Source organism: Saccopteryx bilineata, chromosome 1 (assembly GCF_036850765.1).
Source record: "Saccopteryx bilineata isolate mSacBil1 chromosome 1, mSacBil1_pri_phased_curated, whole genome shotgun sequence".
NCBI classification, from domain to species: domain Eukaryota; kingdom Metazoa; phylum Chordata; class Mammalia; order Chiroptera; family Emballonuridae; genus Saccopteryx; species Saccopteryx bilineata.
This window is the reverse complement of record NC_089490.1, coordinates 119,052,234-119,070,410: the sequence shown is the minus strand read 5'-3', so window position 1 is coordinate 119,070,410 and position 18,177 is coordinate 119,052,234. Positions and strand designations below refer to the sequence as shown.

The following is an 18,177-nucleotide window of genomic DNA, read 5'->3' as shown; positions in this document are numbered from 1 at the left end:
TGACCGGGCAAGCCCAGCGTTTGAACCGGTGACCTCAGTGTTCCAGGTCAACGCCCTGTCCACTGCATCACCATAACTCAGCCTCAGTATTTTTGACATAATGAAGATGCGGCAAGATTATTTAAGACAGAGACTATCTTCAACTCAAATTTAACCAGTCCAATCATTCATTACCATCTCCCTTCTCAAATCTTTTCTACACAGTAAATGGCACCAGACAATGCTTGATGACCAGGCCCAAGAGCAGGGCATCTTCCTTGATTTTGCCCAGTGAATAGACTTGAGTGAGGTTAGTTTGTTGCAATCAAGTATATTTGGCACTCAATTAGACTTGTCAATTATATCTCTAATACATCCCCTTCCTCTCCTCATTTCACTTATTCCAATAGCTTTTGAACTTCTTCCAATTTATTCTCCAGATTCTAAAGCCAAAATGATCTTTCTTTTTTTTCTTTATTCTTATATACAGTGTGTCCATAAAGTCATGGTGCACTTTTGACCAGTCACAGGAAAGCAACAAAATAGAAATGTGAAATCTGCACCAAATAAAAGGAAAACTCTCCCAGTTTCATACCTATTCAGTGCAGTTTGATGTGGGCTCACGCACAGATTTTTTAGGGTTCCTTAGGTAGCAATCCTGTATAGCCTCTACAGACTCGTCACTGACTGATGGCCTACCAGAACGGGGTTTCTCCACCAAACTGCTGGTTTCCTTTAACTGCTTATCCCACCGAGTAATGTTATTCTTATGTGGTGGCGCTTCGTTATAAATGCGCCGATATTCATGTTGCACTTTGGTCACGGTTTCGAATTTAGCGAGCCACAGCACATACTGAACTTTCCTCTGTACCATCCACATCTTGACTGGCATGGCCGTGGGCTGCTCCGCCGTATACATGGTGTTACGTCATCATCTGCGCATGCGCACATGCTGCCACATCATCCTACAGAAACTGGGAGGGTTTTCCTTTTATTTGGTGCAGATTTCACATTTCTATCGTCTTTTGTTGCTTTCCTGTGACTGGTCAAAAGTGCACCATGACTTTACAGACACACTGTATATTTTTTATGTATTTGTTTTTAGAGAAAGGAGAGAGAGAGAGAGAAGGGGGGAGGAGCAGGAAGCATCAATTTCCATATGTGCCTTGACCAGGCAAGCCCAGGGTTTTGAAAAGGCAACCTCAGTGTTCCTAGGTCGACGCTTTATCCACTGTGCCACCATAGGTCAGGCTCGCCAAAATGATCTTTCTGAAACACAAAGCTGACTATCTATTCCAGCCCATCTCTCCAGCCTTGTTTCTCATCCAGCATCACAGCTGGACCTAAGCCCTACAGTGTCTCTGACTTCCTTGACCTGTTCTCTCTCTAATCTGGAGTTCTGCATATCTAAAAGTCCATAAGCATATCATCTTTTATTTGTTGACTGGATTCTCTTCCTCCAGAAAGGTTTCCATGAACTCTGAGATTGTGCTGGTGGTCCCCAAAACTAGTTCTTAGCACAGCCTCTTCTTCCTCCATTGTACCTGTCACAATACACTGCACCTGCTTAATTTAACCTTCTCCTCTCCTAGGTAAGAGCCTCTGTGAGGGATCTGGACTGTACCTTATTGTTATTTTACTTTCTGGCCCCATGATTAGCACACAGTACTGAACAATAAATAAATGAAAGAACTAGTGTGTGCATGGATAAATAAACGCTTAGATGAATAAATACAATAATACTTAGTCATATGTACTGAGTTAATCAGGGAAGGAGATGGAGAACTAGAGAGCATAAGGCTCCACTGTCTCTGCTACTTGTCTCAGGAGATCTTCACATTGCATCAAGGGGTGGCAGTTACTAAGTAAAGACAGACCAGAGACGGGCTGGGGGAGGGGGAAAAGAAAGGATAATTCTTGTTCCCTTCCTCATCCCAAGCAAACATGATCTCTACCCACCACCTAAGCCTTCCCTTGTGCTTGGCCAAGGGAGAATAACTTGCAATTATTAGTAAATGTGGGTGAGAACAACGGGAGACAGAGAAAAAACACTTATATTTGATTACTATAAAAAAGATAAGAGCAATGAAATGATAATACCTGAACCACAACTTAAACTAACACTTTTAATTGGCATCTCAGAAACCAATTTCCACCAACACAGCTTAAAAGAAACCTCAGTTCATAACCTTGTAATAAGACACTTACCCTCTGGCTTCTTCTTCATGACCCCTCCCTTTCTGGAGTTTAATCCACTGTTCCAGCTGTTGCATGGAATTGGTCCTCTGTAGGACTCGATCAGCCTCTGTGTGCAAGGGCCCTGCATGTGGGTGATGTCCACCTCTGAGCTCTGCCAGGCTCACATTGACTGTTTTGTTCTCTGAACTATTCTCATTGACTGGCCTGTAGTGTCCAGTCTGAGCCGGGCATGCTGACCCATCATATTCAGATGGCAGAGAATTCAATTTCACACTATTAATTTTTGTTAAAGGTCTATCTTGACCATCCTTCTGAAATCCATATTTTTCAGCTTCTAAAGCCTTTTTTTCTTCATTTTTGCTTAGTTCCTTGTTTTTTTGGTTATTTTGGGCCTCTGGTTTAATCAGCACTCTATGGTTGGGAAAATTATTGATCTCCTTAGCTGGTGCATTTTCAGATGTAATCTTATCCACTCTGAAATCAGAGAAGAAAATCATAGTAAATCAGATGAAATAATAGACATATTATTCCTGGGATTCAATTTAGAAAAAATGTAAAATTACCTTTCTTTTAAATGGGGGAAAACAAAAAGGAAAGGGTCACAGGACAAGCCTGCACGAATCCCCCACGTTGTGGTATGAAACAAAAATACAGTGTATAAAGCACTGGAGGGGAAAAGTAAAATGCTGAATGTCCCCACCACTGGACATCTGGAAATACAGCAAATAAGACTGCCCTTTTGCAGAGAAACCACAAAAGCCACACTTAAAGAACCGCAGCACCTAGTCATCTGAAATAAGCAAAACGGCTTCTATAACTCATTATGAGATAAACATGAATCTGGCTTGTGGAAATGACTACACTAGGAAATTATAGTCTGGTGCTTTCAAAGATTGGAACCACATGACTAACCAACTCTGTATTTATACTCAAGAGGACCTGAGTTTCGGCTCCTTGCTTTTGGGGCCAGACTGCACATGACCCTCTTCCAGATCTACCTCTTATTAGACCTGTCTCTGTCTGTCTTTTGGGTAAGGTGTAGAAATCCACCAGGCCTCAAATCTCTCTTTTGGTAATGGGAATAATTTTAGGTTACAGGATGCTATGAGGGCCAGAGAAGTAAATCTGTGGCCGCCGCTGACATTATTACCATCATCACTCCATCTTATCAAGTAATTCTGGGTAAGAACCTGGCATCCCATGTCTGACTCTCACCAGAAGAATGCTGCTTACCAGTGTGTCTGGACCACTGGACAGTTTTACTGCTCACCATTCCAGCTGCTACATCTAGGTCTTTCTAGTGAGAACCAGCTGCCCTAAGACCAATCACTTCCAGGCTCTAGCAACACCAAGCTGATCGCCTGACTCTGCATGAAATTGCCAAGACTGAACCACACTGGGAAGCCTCACAGGGACTGGCCACTTCTCAATACATAAAAAATGCTCCTATTGAGTCCTATGTCTGTCACAGCTGCCAGTTAGTGATGTACAGAAAATAATCGGTAACATTCAGCTATAGCTAGATAGTCTGGAATATGATCAGTATGGAAAAAATGAAATAGGCTATTGTTTTCAGAGTACAGTTATGGACTGTCACATATTTAGATTAGATAAAACTTATAGCATCTAGATTGGAAGCAGTATTAGATATTGAGAAAGTTTACTCAGATAAGCTCTTACCTTTGAACAATAATAGTAAAAAAAAAACCAAACAAACAATTAGAGAAGACTAACACAGAGGCACACTCATCCTGGCTAAATTTGAAGGGGGAGGGAGGAGAAGATTTTTTTTTTAAATTTTCCTAACCTTAAACCCTAAACCCTAACTCTAGGGAGGAGGAGATTTTTAACACTGAATATAAAATATCTAAAAAGATTTTTTAAACCTTAGCTACTTCTAGTCTAAAGTTTCATTTTAAACTAGAACCACATTGCCTTTTTTCTCTTCATTTTTTCCAAAAATTTATCATTTAATGAATAATTAAAAGTCATATGCTGACTTTTCTCTAAGTTGAACAAAACTGATTCAAAAATGTATGCTAGGATAACATAAATAATGTAAGACTTGTGATCTAATTTTAAAAACTGACATTTAAGTTACTGCAGAAAATGCACGGAAATGTAGAAAATGAAAATAATAGGCCATGAGATGGAAATTATTCAGATAATATACATTATGCTTAGATTGTTTTATGCCACCCACGATCTGCATACTAAGGAACTATGTTATTGTAGTTCGCAGGATAAATAGTTTATGAACTTAGAATACACTAGTTAAAATCTGGATTTTATCTCTTAGGTGACATGCAATATTAACTAGGCAGAATAAAAATGTAACAGCTAGAAGAAGATAAAAAATAATTTCTACAAGATAGCAGTGACTGACACCAGTCTGGGCACACGGGTGGTATTCGATAACTCCTGGCTACCCAAGCAAATTACATCAACACAACTGGCTAAGAATTGTTAAGGGCACATACTCAACTAATAGGTTGTCAGAGGTCAAACCAAAATAATGACTGTCATCTTTATCACTCCAAATTTTTAGTAATTATTAGTATTAGAGTAAAAAGTACTAGAAAAGATAAACTTCTAAGAGAAGTATAACAAATAATATTGGAATTATTGGGAAACCAAATATTTTAAATATTACATTAATGCCAATATTCTAAATAATTCCCTAATACTTCTACTTTAAAGTTAAAAATTTTTAAAGATTCTCAATTAATTCTTTTTACCTATATAAATTTTTCTAGCAATCAGTGCTAACCACCTCATTGTATGTCCATTCAGATCATTTTAACAACTGGAATTCCTTTGATTGATTAAGTTTTGGATTTGATATTTTAAAAAACAAATATATAGTACCAACTTAAGTCTTTTAACCAATGTTATAAGACTTGATCTGCACACTAAGCAGAAGAGTAAAGATTTACATTGTAACAATCCCCCTTTCTTCCTAAAAAGAAAAAAAACTCCTCAAAATTGCAAGTTAAGTTATCTTCCTTATGACTTGCTCAATTATCATTGACTGGAAAAAATAATTTAACTTTACCATACATCTTTCTTCAAATTATAGGAATATAAAAAATATTTTAAAGCACATTATTCAGCTGCTTTTTAGATAGTTTTAGAAAGAGATTTCCTCTAATTCTTCTTAACATAGATAATATTTAAGTGATGCATTTTCAGCAGGGGGAATCACCCAGATCAATTTTAACAGTACATATTTATCTTGTCAAAGAATCGAAGCACTGAAGTTTCAAAGGAAAGATGGTAGAACTTATCAAAAAGTAGATATATTTAGAAATAATCTAAATGCTTGAAGAACTATTTGCTGGAGGCACTCAACATAAAACAATTCAAACTAACCAGGAAATGTTGAAGAAAACAAAACTTATCACAAAATTTTATTCCAATATATTGAACTTCACAAACGAACAATGTAATTTTAAAAAATGCAATAAAGTCATTAACTTCATAAATATAAAATATCTTCTAATATTTAGGACCTTAAGAAACACTATCTTGTGTAGTTTTAAGATAACAATTAAAAATGTACTTACCGAAAATTAAAGGTAATTCTGTAAGAAGAAAGAACATTCAGTTTGAATGTTAGAATTCTGGATTCACCTCAGTGAACTGATAGGTGAAAATGAATCAAGAGGAAAGGTGGAATAAAAATGCAGGTGGGATCTCAAACCAACTACAAGTGTATTAATTTCAGATAGCAGAATATGAATTAATCCTTGCTTTCTTAGAAAGAAATGATTACACGGCATGACTACTCAACTGAGATGGACTATGATGACGACATACTTACAAGGCATGGAATAACATGGAAGTGGAATCACCATGATTTTCCCTACAAGCCTTTTACCTTTTCACAGGTTCTGTCTGTACCAGTGCAGCATCTAGCATGGCTTTCATCCACAACTCCATCTCCTTCCCTGTATCAGTGCAGAAATAATAGGTCCGCATGTTTGGATGGGCTGCCTGATTGAAAAGGACACGATCACTTGATATGGGAATATGAGATCTGTAAAAGAAAGAAAGCGAAGTGGCTCCGGGCACAGGTCACTACCATGACATTTCAGCAGAGCAGACTTGTCTCATCTACAGATACAGAAATAAATGACTTAAGGAAAATATTTAATCTTGAAGCATATCTAAATCTTAATTCCCTCCTAACTTTATGATTTTTATTTTAAAATTAAAAATTTTAAGAGAAGTGAATGGGAAGGAGAGGTAAACAATGAAGCACTTGGTCATGCCTGTTCTATGTATAGATCTCTAATGATTTCCAGCACTTGATGCAAGAAAATCCCAGAGCAACCAGCAACAAAAGTAACCAAAGTGTACATCACAGTATTTCCCCCGTTGGTCATTCCTTTACTCCTCAAAAGATGCTACTATTAAAGCATTTGTCTAATCCTTGTAGACACCTATATCCAAACACAAAAGATGTATAAATAATCCAAAATGGTATTTCCCTTTAACTTTTATTCTCAAATTTTGGAGTTGGAATATATATATTTTGGGTGCGAGGAAGAAGACCTATGTAAATGGCAGTTTTTTTCCCTTTATAGTGGTTCCATCTGCCTCTATTTCAGAGAAACAGAAAAGCAAAATGAAAAGGTGCTGACGAGAAGCTACCCAAGTTGTGAGCACAGAGCACTCAGCTTAACCTGCACTCTGACCAGAGATGGGCAGCACTGGGTTTTGCGGTTTTTCTTTTTTACAGAGACAGAGTCAGAGAGAGGGATAGACAGAGACAGACAGACAGGAATGGAGAGATGAGAAGCATCAATCATTAGTTTTTCGTTGCGTGTTGTGACACCTTCGTTGTTCATTGATTGCTCTCCCATATGTGCCTTGACCGTGGGCCTTCAGCAGACCGAGTAACCTCTTGCTCGAGCCAGCGACCTTGGGTCCAAGCTGGTGAGCTTTGCTCAAACCAGATGAGCCTGCGCTCAAGCTGGCAACCTCAGGGTCTTGAACCTGGGTCCTCAGCATCCCAGTCCGACACTATCCACTGTGCCACTTCCTGGTCAGGCCAAAGTGCATTCTTTTTTTTTTTAATTTTAATTTTTCGTACTTTTCTGAAGTTGGAAACAGGGAGGCAGTCAGACAGACTCCCACATGCGCCCAACCGGGATTCACCCGGCATGCCCATCAGGGGGCAATGCTCTGCCCATCTGGGGCTTCGCTCTGCTGCAACCAGACCAATTCCAGTGCCTGAGGCTGAGGCCACAGAGCCATCCTTAGCGCCCAGGCCAACCCTGCTCCAATGAAGCCCTGGCTGCGGGAGGGGAAGAGAGAGACAGAGAGGAAGGAGAGGGGGAGGGGTGGAGAAGCAGATGGATGCTTCTCCTGTGTGCCCTGGCTGGGAATTGAACCTGGGACTTCTGCACGCCAGACCGACGCTCTACCACTGAGCCAACCAGCCAGGGCTAACCAAAGTGCATTCTTAATTGCCATTTGAAAATGCTTATGACAGTTTGCTACTAGACACTGGACAACAAAGAAAAACAAAGGCTACTCCAGCACAGAATGAAGTAAAGGGAAGCGTACTAAGTGTGCAATTACTCTGTTAAATATAAAAAGACGAGAGGAATAAATATTAAGCCACAGATTTTACTCCAATAGCTTACTGTTTATTGACTGTGTCAAATTAGCTTTTCAAAAATCTTTTTTTCCGAAAGAATCAGAATATAAATTCAATAAACAGTGATCAAAATAACTACATAACCAATAAATCTCACTTGACTATGTAAAAGATACAAGGTCAGCTATAGAAATAACTCAAAAAAAAAACAAAAACAACCCAGTCAAAATGCTACCTGTTGCTAAAATAATTAAAACCACCACAAAATGTTACTGGATGTCTGAGTGGGGTTTTAGAGATACGAATTAAGCCACTGCCCATATTTTAATCAATGGAAGGAACACTGGCTAGTTTTAAGAAGATCCAGTTGTTGCCATGATTCAAACGCTAACAAATCACACTCATGCTTGTTACTCATCAAATGAAAATATTTACTAGATGATGGCAAAGTTCTTTATCTAGCTTTATATCCCACAACTGTGTTCAACAACTGCCTATGAAGTTTCTACTTACCATGGTGATAAGCAGTAGCATCAATGTCAACAGATTTAGTGGTTAAGAGTGGCTCATTAATTCAGAGGAAGCAACATTGCAGAAGAGAGAATTTGAAACAGAAATTACTCTTTGTTACAGATAAAAATACACTTCAAATTAAGTCATATAACTACAGAGAAAATACACTAACAGTCACTTTTATTGCTATTTTAATAGTCTAGTATTTTTTTCAAGAGCCTGAGAACCCAACAAAATGTCCTGAGTAGTACAAATTCAATAAGCCTTTGCCAAATTAAAGAGCTAACAAAAAATTTTAAACTCATAACCAAATAAGTGTTAGTATCACATAGATCAACGGTTCTCAACCTGTGGGTTGCGACCCCGGTGAGGGTCGAACGACCAAAACACAGGGGTCGCCTAAAGCCATCGGAAATACATATTTTATTTAAAAATGTATTGTATAAATATGTATTTCCGATGGCTTTAGGCGACCCCTGTGTTTTGGTCGTTCAACCCCCGCCGGGGTTGCAACCCACAGGTTGAGAACTGCCGACATAGATCTATATGTATGTTGTATAAAGTTATGATTTTAAGTTGTCACTATTAAATTTTGTTACTAAAATATTTGTTTTTCCAGTAACACTGCTAATAAAATTTATTGCAATATGAAGCTATTCCCCTTTGACTCAGAGGTCTTCGCTCAGACTTTACCTTCTGTTTGAGCCCACTGTTCATCCCTCCCACTTGATACCTTTCCTGTGCTTTTTTTTCCCATAGCAATGTAACATTAATTAAAAAAAAATTGTAAATCAGCTAGTCCCAAGGTAAATGCAAAGTTACAAACATTCCCAGGGATGGATAGTAAAGCACAGGGAATATAGTCAATCGTGTTGCAACTGCTGTAGGGTGGTGAGAGCTGGGTGCTGAAGCCCCGGGGGGAGCTCTCTGTAGTGTGTGACTGTCAGCCACTCAGCTGTGTAAGCTGTACACCGGAGACCAATACAAAATAAAAGTAAAAGTAAACTGTAACAAGAACAACCAAAAGTGGTTGTGAATTAAAAATTAGATGTGAATTAAAAATTTAATCAAATTTTTAATGGTATAAACATTTTTTCATTGTTAAATATCAGCATGTTATCCTTATATCCCCTCTTTCTCTTTAAATAAAAATTTTATATTAAACCCTTCAGAGTTAATTTAAAATTGACTTAAAAAGTAGGCAACCGCTGAAATTTATTTCAGCCATATCATAAAGCCAAGAATCAGTATGGCTTTTGAAAACAAAACCAGCCAACTTAGCATTGAAGTGGACTCTTAGTTGAAGGTGTTCCACAAACCAGCATATCACAGAGACGGCGGGAACTGTCAGGGGGGCAGGGGTACTCTGGTCTTCTCAATTTAATGATAAATTCAACTTCAATATTCTCTCAAAAGTAACTGATGTTCATGATGTACTTAGACCCCAAAATATTTGTAATTATTCTATAAGATCATACATGTACATATATATTCATACAATAACCTTTAAAAATTAGTAATATGATCCAGGATGCATAGTTATATTCACCAATTATTAGCATTCATACTTGCTTTATTTAGAGCCACTGAAAGTACAGAAATAAAGACACTTGGTCCCTAAATATTTGAGCATGTGCTTCCTAACTAAAGAGACATTCTCTTCTTCAACCATAAGATTATTAACATATTTTAAATATAAAAATGACTGTAACTGAAATATCTTTTTGTATAATCTATGGGTCACTATTTTTCAATCAATGCAAGATACAAAATTAGAAAATACGCTTATTTTCTTACCTTAAAAGCGTACTTGCGATTAATGTGATCCTCAGAGGTGAGCATAGCTATCTGAAAACTGGGCAAGAGGATGCTTCCCAGGATGCCCTCTTCTTTCTCATCTAAGAAGCAATTGAACATCTGACTTAGAATGTTAAATGTTCTCATGATGCAGAATAAATTTTTTTAAAATTTATTTTGATCAAATCAAAAGGTTTTAATACATAAATGAACTGTATTTGTGTATTTTTTCCCTGCTGAGAGAAAGAGACTGAGACAGGAAGGGAAGAAGAGAAGCACCAACTCGTAGTTACATCACTTGACTTGTTCACTGATTGCTTCTCGTAAGTACCTTGATGGGGTGGTGGTGGTGGAGGGGGGGCTCAAGCTGAGCCAATACAGTGACCCATTGATCAAACCAGCGACCTCTGGGCTCAAGCCAGCAACTTTGGGATCATATTGAAGATCCTGTGCTCAAGCCAGATGAGCCTGTACTCAAGCTGGTGAACTCCAGGTTTTTGAACCTGGGATCTCAGCATACCAGGTACTACCAACAGTCACGCTTGTGTAATGTTTAGATTAGTTCTTTGTAAAGTGTTATGAGAAAATATAAAATAGCAGAAGTAGCATACTTCCCCATGCATAAGGCGCACCGTTTCCTGAAAAATTTGGGGTCTAAAAACTGGGTGTGCCTTATACAGTGGGTGTAGAGTTTTTTACTCGCATTTATCACTTTTTTGCGCTTGTTTTTGCCCTCATTGTTGAAGACAGTGATTCATCATCAGACACAGATGAGGACAGGCTAATGGATGAGAGTTTTGACAGTGATGAGGAGTTGTATCAATTTTATGATGAATAAAACTTGAGTTCAATAACTTCAGGTAATACCTTTTTATTTTTTTCAAATTTCAGGCACCAAAATTAAGGCGCATCTTATACATGGGAGTGTCTTATACATGGGGAAATATAGTGTATTCTTCTTTACTTTCAACAAGCATCCCTATCCTAAGCAAATCAAAATTGGTCCCACACGGCAGAAAAATGCCAATTAGACATAAAATACTATATGTTTGTTGGGCATATGTACTAAATTTTAACAAAGCCTTGACATGTGATTTTGTGAAAATATATTAGTATATAAGTAATGACACAGAACTTGACAAAATTAAGCTACCCACATTTCTATAAGAATTTAAATGCCCAATAACTGTGAGTCCAAACGTATGGCTTACCTGTTCACTTCCTTCAGTCTTTGGCTCCAAGACTGACTCACCAATAGGCCTTCCGTTACCTACTTAAAGTGCTTCCATCCATGGCCATCCCAGAGCCCTCTCTTTGTTCTGGAACTTAACCACCCCCACCCTCAACACCTCTGACACTCTACATATTTCAGTTATTTATTTATCATCTTTCTCTCCCCACTAGAATGTAAACTCTGAGTAGATGCTCAATATTTTTTGAATAAATGAATATGCATGCAAAATATATATTTTAAACTATACTATAAAAATCCTATGCTTTTTAGAACATATCACTTTGAAGATTTGCTTTAACCAATCATTCTGATATACAATAAAGTCATGGTAATTATAGGCCTACAAGGCAAGCACATAAAATAAACTTAGAAAAATGATAAAACATTAATCTTGGCATTAGTATAGGTTCACATTTTTAACTTTCTGCTTAGGGAAAGAGATGTGTAAAACTTGACTATAGTTCATTATTAGAGACCCATAAGACAAGTTGATAAAGCTATACTTTAGGCTCATGAGATCATCAATGAGAAAAATCATAAAATATATATATATTTATTTTCATTGCCATGTTTCCTTATTATCATGAACTTAAGGAATTTTTGTCCTCATTTCTAGAATATATGACAAGCTGCCAAAAAAAAAAAAAAAAAAAGCTATAGCTTTTCTCATAACAATGCAACAAAATTTTGCATTTTCTATACTGTGCTCACTCAGGTGCAGCTCACAAATACGAGAAAGAACGAACGAAAGTGCAGATTTAGTTTAAAAAGTAAAAAAATAAATAAAAGAGATACAAAGCAGTCATCAATTGTAGTGAGTATGACAACTTAAAAGAATGAGTCACATTTTAATTTTAAATCCAGTTTTATGTTCACATAAAGCATATAATCAGATACAGCTCATGAAGTCATCTTTGGGAAATAAATCATCAAATAACACATTTTTGTTTTGTCGCATGATGGAAAAATTGATTTTCCTAAGTGACTTGAAAATATGCCGGTGCAGCACAGTGCGGGGCGGCTTCAGTGTGGTGTCAGGGCTGCTTCCCAGCCGAACACGGAGTCGCTGGGGGATCTCAGGCTAGTCATTGATGCTGTAGAGCTCAGTTTCATCAACCATCAAATTCTGAAAACACGGACTTACCTCAAAAAGTTGTTGTAAAGGTCAAATCAGTCAACAGACATAAAGAACTCAATAATGCACTCCGCCCTCGAGTGTTCAATATGTACTGGCGTTATTATATAAAATTAAAGACACTGTATATAAAACCTTCATCTTCTGTTAAATAATGATACAAAGAGCACCTCACTACATTCTTCAAATGTTCCTATCAGAGCCTTCTTCTGTTTGGTTTTCTGTCAAGCCTGTCCTAAATAACTGCCTTACTTTCTGTCACCCAAAGGGCACCATACATATCCTGCCAAGCAAAGGGCTGCTAGTGACAACATTTACAGAATGAATGAACGCTCGCTCTGTGGGGCTCGGCTGAGCCATTTTAGGCTGCAGAGCAGCGCAACTTTTCCCTTTGCCCCATCTTCTTCCCTCCTCTGCCACAGGGAGTGACCCCAAGAACACTCCCCAGGAAGTCTCTGGCACATTAGTCCCCATATACACCCTGCTTTCTGGGGGACACAACCTGAGACAGGAGCCATAGAACCTCATTACATTACTGGATTCAAGTGACATTTTCGATAACCCATTTCGACTTTAGCTTTAAAGATGTTTGAGAACAAGACAAGGGATACTGTACCATATAAACACACTGCCTGAAATATTGTGGCTAATCATCATTCCTTACCTAGAATACTTCAACCCTCTGTTAACTGGTCTCTTGGCTTCTAGTTTAAGTGCTAGGGCCAATTGTCCTAAAATGTACACCAGATCCTGTTATTTTTCTTGCATTCAAGCAGAGTTTATACTCATTAAGAGGGAGTTTAAACTCATTAGGATGGCAAACAAATGCTTTTTTTTTTTTTTTTTTTACAGAGACAGAGAGAGAGTCTATCTCAGAGAGAGGATAGATAGGGACAGACAGACAGGAATGGAGAAAGATGAGAAGCATCAATCATTAGTTTTTCATTGCGACACCTTAGTTGTTCATTGATTGCTTCCTCATATGTGCCTTGACCACGGGCCTTCAGCAGACCGAGTAACCCCTTGCTGGAGCCAGTGACCTTGGGTCCAAGCTGGTGAGCCTTGCTCAAACCAGATGAGCCCGCGTTCAAGCTGGTGACCTCAGGGTCTCAAACCTGGGACCTCTGCATCCCAGTCTGATGCTCTAGCCACTGCACCACTGCCTGGTCAGGCAAACAAATGCCTTTTATGCCTTGATCTACTTTTACTCCTGCATGTGCCCCGACCAGGATTCACCTGGCAAGCCCACTAGGGGGCAGTGCTCTGCCCATCTGGGGCCCTTACTCTGTTGCGACTGGAGCCATTTTTTAGCGCCAGAGGCCATGAAGCCATCCTCAGTGCCCAAGGCCAACTCACTCTAATTGAACCATGGCTGTAGGAGAGGAGAAGCGAGAGAGACAGAGAGAAAAGTGAGAGGGGGAGGGGTGGAGAAGCAGATGGGCGCTTCTCCTGTGTGTCCTGACTGGGAATTGAACCTGGGACTTCCACATACTGGGCCAACTCTATCATTGAGCCAACCCACCAAGGCCTGCCTTGATCTACTTTTTAGCCTTTACTCTCTGCTAGGTCATCAAAAATAAGCTTTATTCCAGCAATATAAGCCTTATGTGTAATATTACAAATATGCCATGTTCACTCTCTCGTTTAGATCATCGTTCTCTCCTAATCACTTCCTTGTACAGGTCTGGTTAAGACTCATTCAACATAACTGAACACTACAACATTCTTTCTCAGACTCCTTCAGCTAATCTCTGAGTTCCTTAAGGAGAGAGGTTTACACTGTTAATTTTTGCATCCTACTTCCTAATAAGATGTGTGACCATCTTAGTTTAGGCCATCATTGTTTCTGCACAGTAACTCCTAACAGTCTCTGCTTCTTTCCTTCCTTCACCTTTATAACCCATTCTCTAGTAGCAGCTTGAATCACTCTTATGCTTAAAAACACCAAATTGTTTCCTTACAGCCTTTATGGTAGAATCAAACTCCAACAGAGTCCTATAGAGGTGCCATCTCCATTTCTCCTACTCATCTCCTTCCCTATGGCCAGCCCCTTCTCAGTACACTGGAGTCTTTCCGCTCCTTCCACATCCCAAACACTTTCTTGCCTTAGAGCCTTTGCATGATTGCTCCCCCCACCTCCCGGAATACTGTGCGCACCTGAGCTTCTCCTTAGTCATTCAGACCTTGCTACTTACACTATCTGCTCAGAGTACCAGTCCAGGGAGAACTTCCCCCAGGCCCATCTTTCATAATATGACTGCACTTTCCTAAAAGCAGCTATCATGGTCTTGTCTACTTATCTGAGTTTATTTATTGTCTCTCTGACCTCTCTAGCATGTAAGCTTCATGACAGCTTTCTCTCACTGATGTTTTGATAGCACCCAAAATGAAGCAAGTCCTGCTCAATAAATATTTGGTGAATGAATTAAGCTCCATGGTAAGTTTTGTCAATAGACTGACTACAGGATAGAGCAGTCTAAGTGATTTATTACTGTGGGCTCACGATCTACCCACTATAATGCAAACAACAGTGGGAACTTGGGCTTCCACCTGGTATGGGTTACCAACCTACTGAAAAAAATAGCAAATCACTTATTCTCTGTCTTATTTTCCCTATCTGTAAAACACGAACTGGTCTGTCAACAAATTATGACAGCACACTCTGTTGTGTTAGTATACTAGATGCTTTGTGAGGCACAGAAAAATGAGCGAGGCCAATGTATTCGGCATGCAGGAGAAGAGATCTGGGTGGGGCTTGTGGTTAAGGAAGTGTCTGGGTGCAAATTCTGGTTCTGACACTTGCTAGCTGTGGGACCTCAGGCAACCAAATTGACCTTGCTGACCCTTAGTTTCCTTTTGTGTGAATGGACATCAGATTTCCCACCTTCTCAGATGGCTGTGAGGAAGAGGTGAAACAGATCATCTAGTTATGTGCTCAGCATATAGTAAGCACTCAAAAAAAAAAGGAACCTATTATAATCATCTCACTAAAATCTCATAGGTTTTCTGTAAAATCTGACACTTCCTATTAATAAAATAGTAAAACGGTTTATCCAACCGTCTGAAGAACAAAAGTGAGTTAAATGGTATTGCTTTCCTTTCTATATTTTTTCCTTTCTTTTCTTCTCTCTCTCTCTCTCATTCCTCCTGTCTGGGAAACTGTACTAAAATTAATGCATTGCATGTAAAATGCATATGGCTAACAATAAGATGGAACTGCACACTCGGCGTAGCTCCTGAACTTTACTTTTCTCAAATTAGTTGAAAGGTTTTTCTATTTTAATAAAACTGATGATGAACACGTCTTTCATACACAATAATAGCAGATTACAAGGAAATCAGTGTTTTTTTGTTGTTGCAAATTATATTAAGATGATTTTACACAAGAAGTAGTAGCACACATTTTTTTGTTCTCATTTAAAGCTTCAAGCAGTCTATAAATATACTGAAAAAGAGAAGAAAGTACAAATTATAAGCTTAGAAATAATGCCTGAGTTAAACTGATTTTTACAACAGAATAAAAAACCTTTAAGGAAAATTGTAGATTATGCACGGCACTTAACTGAATATAATCTCATAATTGCAGCCTAACTAACATCTCTATGAGAAAATAAAATGTTATAGGTTTGGTTAATTCTGACTCAGGAGTACTTACTTCTTAACTGCAGTTTGCAGTGGGAAGGGGTGGGGGAGATGACTATAAGTCTGGCAATTTCAAAAATCTGAAGGTTAATATGCATTGTTATTGCTTTGATAGATGACTACAGAACTTTGTCATACTTCTTATTGTTTTTTAAGATTTTATTAATTTTTCAAAGAGGGGGTGAAGACAGCAAGAAGTTTAGCTGCTTCACTTTAGTTGTTCATCGCTTGCCTTGTTGTTTGTTGTATGTTCCTTGATGGGGCAAGACCAGGGTTTTGAACTGGTGACCTCAGCATTATAGGTCGACGCTCTATCCACTGTGTCACCACAGGCCAGGCAACAATCTAATTCTTTAGTGACTGTTTCCAACCAGACTTTAAAGTAAAGAAGTGATTGTCCAAATTCATGATGTTTTGTATTACGGCTGAAGCAGATGTCTAGGCGGGACACAGCCTATGTACACCTTTCATTGTTAGGCGCCAACTCTGTAGTACCTTAACAGATCCACAGAGCACACGCAGAGACTTTGCCTTAAAAGTTGTTTTAATAACTTATTAACTGGAATATATATTGTGTGTGTATATATATAAAGAGTTTATGTTATTCATATAGAATAAATCAAGATTGCTATTCCATACCTAAGTTAATACCTTTTTTCCTCTCCACCAACACTAATATAATAGCCTTTCTATAACTTTTGCCATATTACAGGAACTCGTCATTTTGTTTAAAACAGGAGAGAGAGTGTAGGGCATCATAACACATTTCTTTATAATTTTTAAAAAATTTGCCAATAATCACAGTAGTCTTTGATATTCTAAAATCATTTACTGGGGAGAATTGGGTGTTTGGTGGACCAATAGTTGAGATCTGATAAAGCTGACATGTAAAAGAAATCTCGCCTGACCAGGCGGTGGCGCAGTGGATGGAGCGTCGGACTGGGATACAGAGGACCCGGGTTCAAGACCCCGAGGTCGCCAGCTTGAGTGCGGGTTCATCTGGTTTGAGGAAAAGCCCATCAGCTTGAACCCAAGGTCGCTGGCTCCAGCAAGGGGTTGCTCGGTCTGCTGAAGGCCCGCAGTCGAGGCACATATAAGAGAGCAATCAATGAACAACTAAGGTGTTGCAACGCGCAATGAAAAACTAGTGATTGATGCTTCTTATCTCTCTTCGTTCCTATCTGTCTCTCCCTGTCTATCCCTCTCTCTGGCTCACTCTCTTTCTCTGTAGAAAATAAATAAATAAAAATTAAAAAAAAAAAAAGAAATCTCATCAAACTATTTTTATCTATTAGGTTTGTATTCAAGGGTAACATGACAGAGTGAAGATGAACATGTTCTCTACACAAAACAAGTCAGATCAGCATAATCAGATTATAGAAACTGGGCCAAACTCATACTGATCTGATTGAAGAACTGCAGTATATAGTCTTCTGTCCTACCTCAATTACTCAGCATTAGAATGTCAATGAAGAAAAGGTTTTCTTGATAAAATAACAATAAGAATTGTAATGTTTTTCTTTAAGAAAACTATCCTGGCCCTGGCTGGTTGGCTTAGTTGGTAGCGTTGACCTGGCTTGTGGATGTCCTGGGCTCGATTCCCGATCAGGGCACACAGGAGAGGTGACCATCTGCTTCTCCACCCCTATCCCTTCTCTCTCTCTCTCCCTGCTTCCTGTAGCCACAGTTTGATGAATATGAGCATGCTGGCTGGGGAGCTGAGGATGGCTCCGTGGAACCTCCACTTCAGATGCTAGAAATGGCCCCAGAGGGATAGAGCATCAGCCCCAACAGGGGTTGCTGGGTGGACTGCGTTTGGGGCGCATGAGGTAGTCTGTCTCTGTATCTCCCTTCCACTCACTTAAGAAAAACAACAAACAAACAAACAAAACACCTCAGGAACTGATTCTAGCCTGACTGGTGGTGGCGCAGTGGATAGAGTGTTGACCTGGGACCCAGAGGACCCAGATTTGAAGCCCCAAGGTTGCTGGCTTGAACGTGGACACATCTGGCTTGAACGTAGGGTCACTAGTTTGAGTATGGGATCATTAACATGACCCCATGGTCACT

At 39.0% G+C, this 18,177-nt stretch overlaps 1 protein-coding gene across 16 annotated transcripts in view; it reads right to left on the bottom strand.

The window, feature by feature from the left end:
* PLEKHA5 (pleckstrin homology domain containing A5) overlaps positions 1-18,177 on the bottom strand; it is a 268,347-nt gene that overhangs the window by 78,684 nt on the left and 171,486 nt on the right. For 8 of the 16 annotated variants that reach the window (XM_066264577.1, XM_066264560.1, XM_066264562.1 and 5 more), the window contains exons 8-11: positions 10,097-10,197; positions 6,059-6,174; positions 5,745-5,762; positions 2,188-2,652 (exon numbers count right to left, since the gene is read on the bottom strand). In XM_066264577.1, coding sequence (XP_066120674.1) covers positions 2,188-2,652; positions 5,745-5,762; positions 6,059-6,174; positions 10,097-10,197 — 700 coding nt within the window. The remainder of the gene's footprint in view (positions 1-2,187; positions 2,653-5,744; positions 5,763-6,058; positions 6,175-10,096; positions 10,198-18,177) is intronic. The other 8 variants (XM_066264561.1, XM_066264564.1, XM_066264567.1 and 5 more) reach the window with 1 other exon arrangement.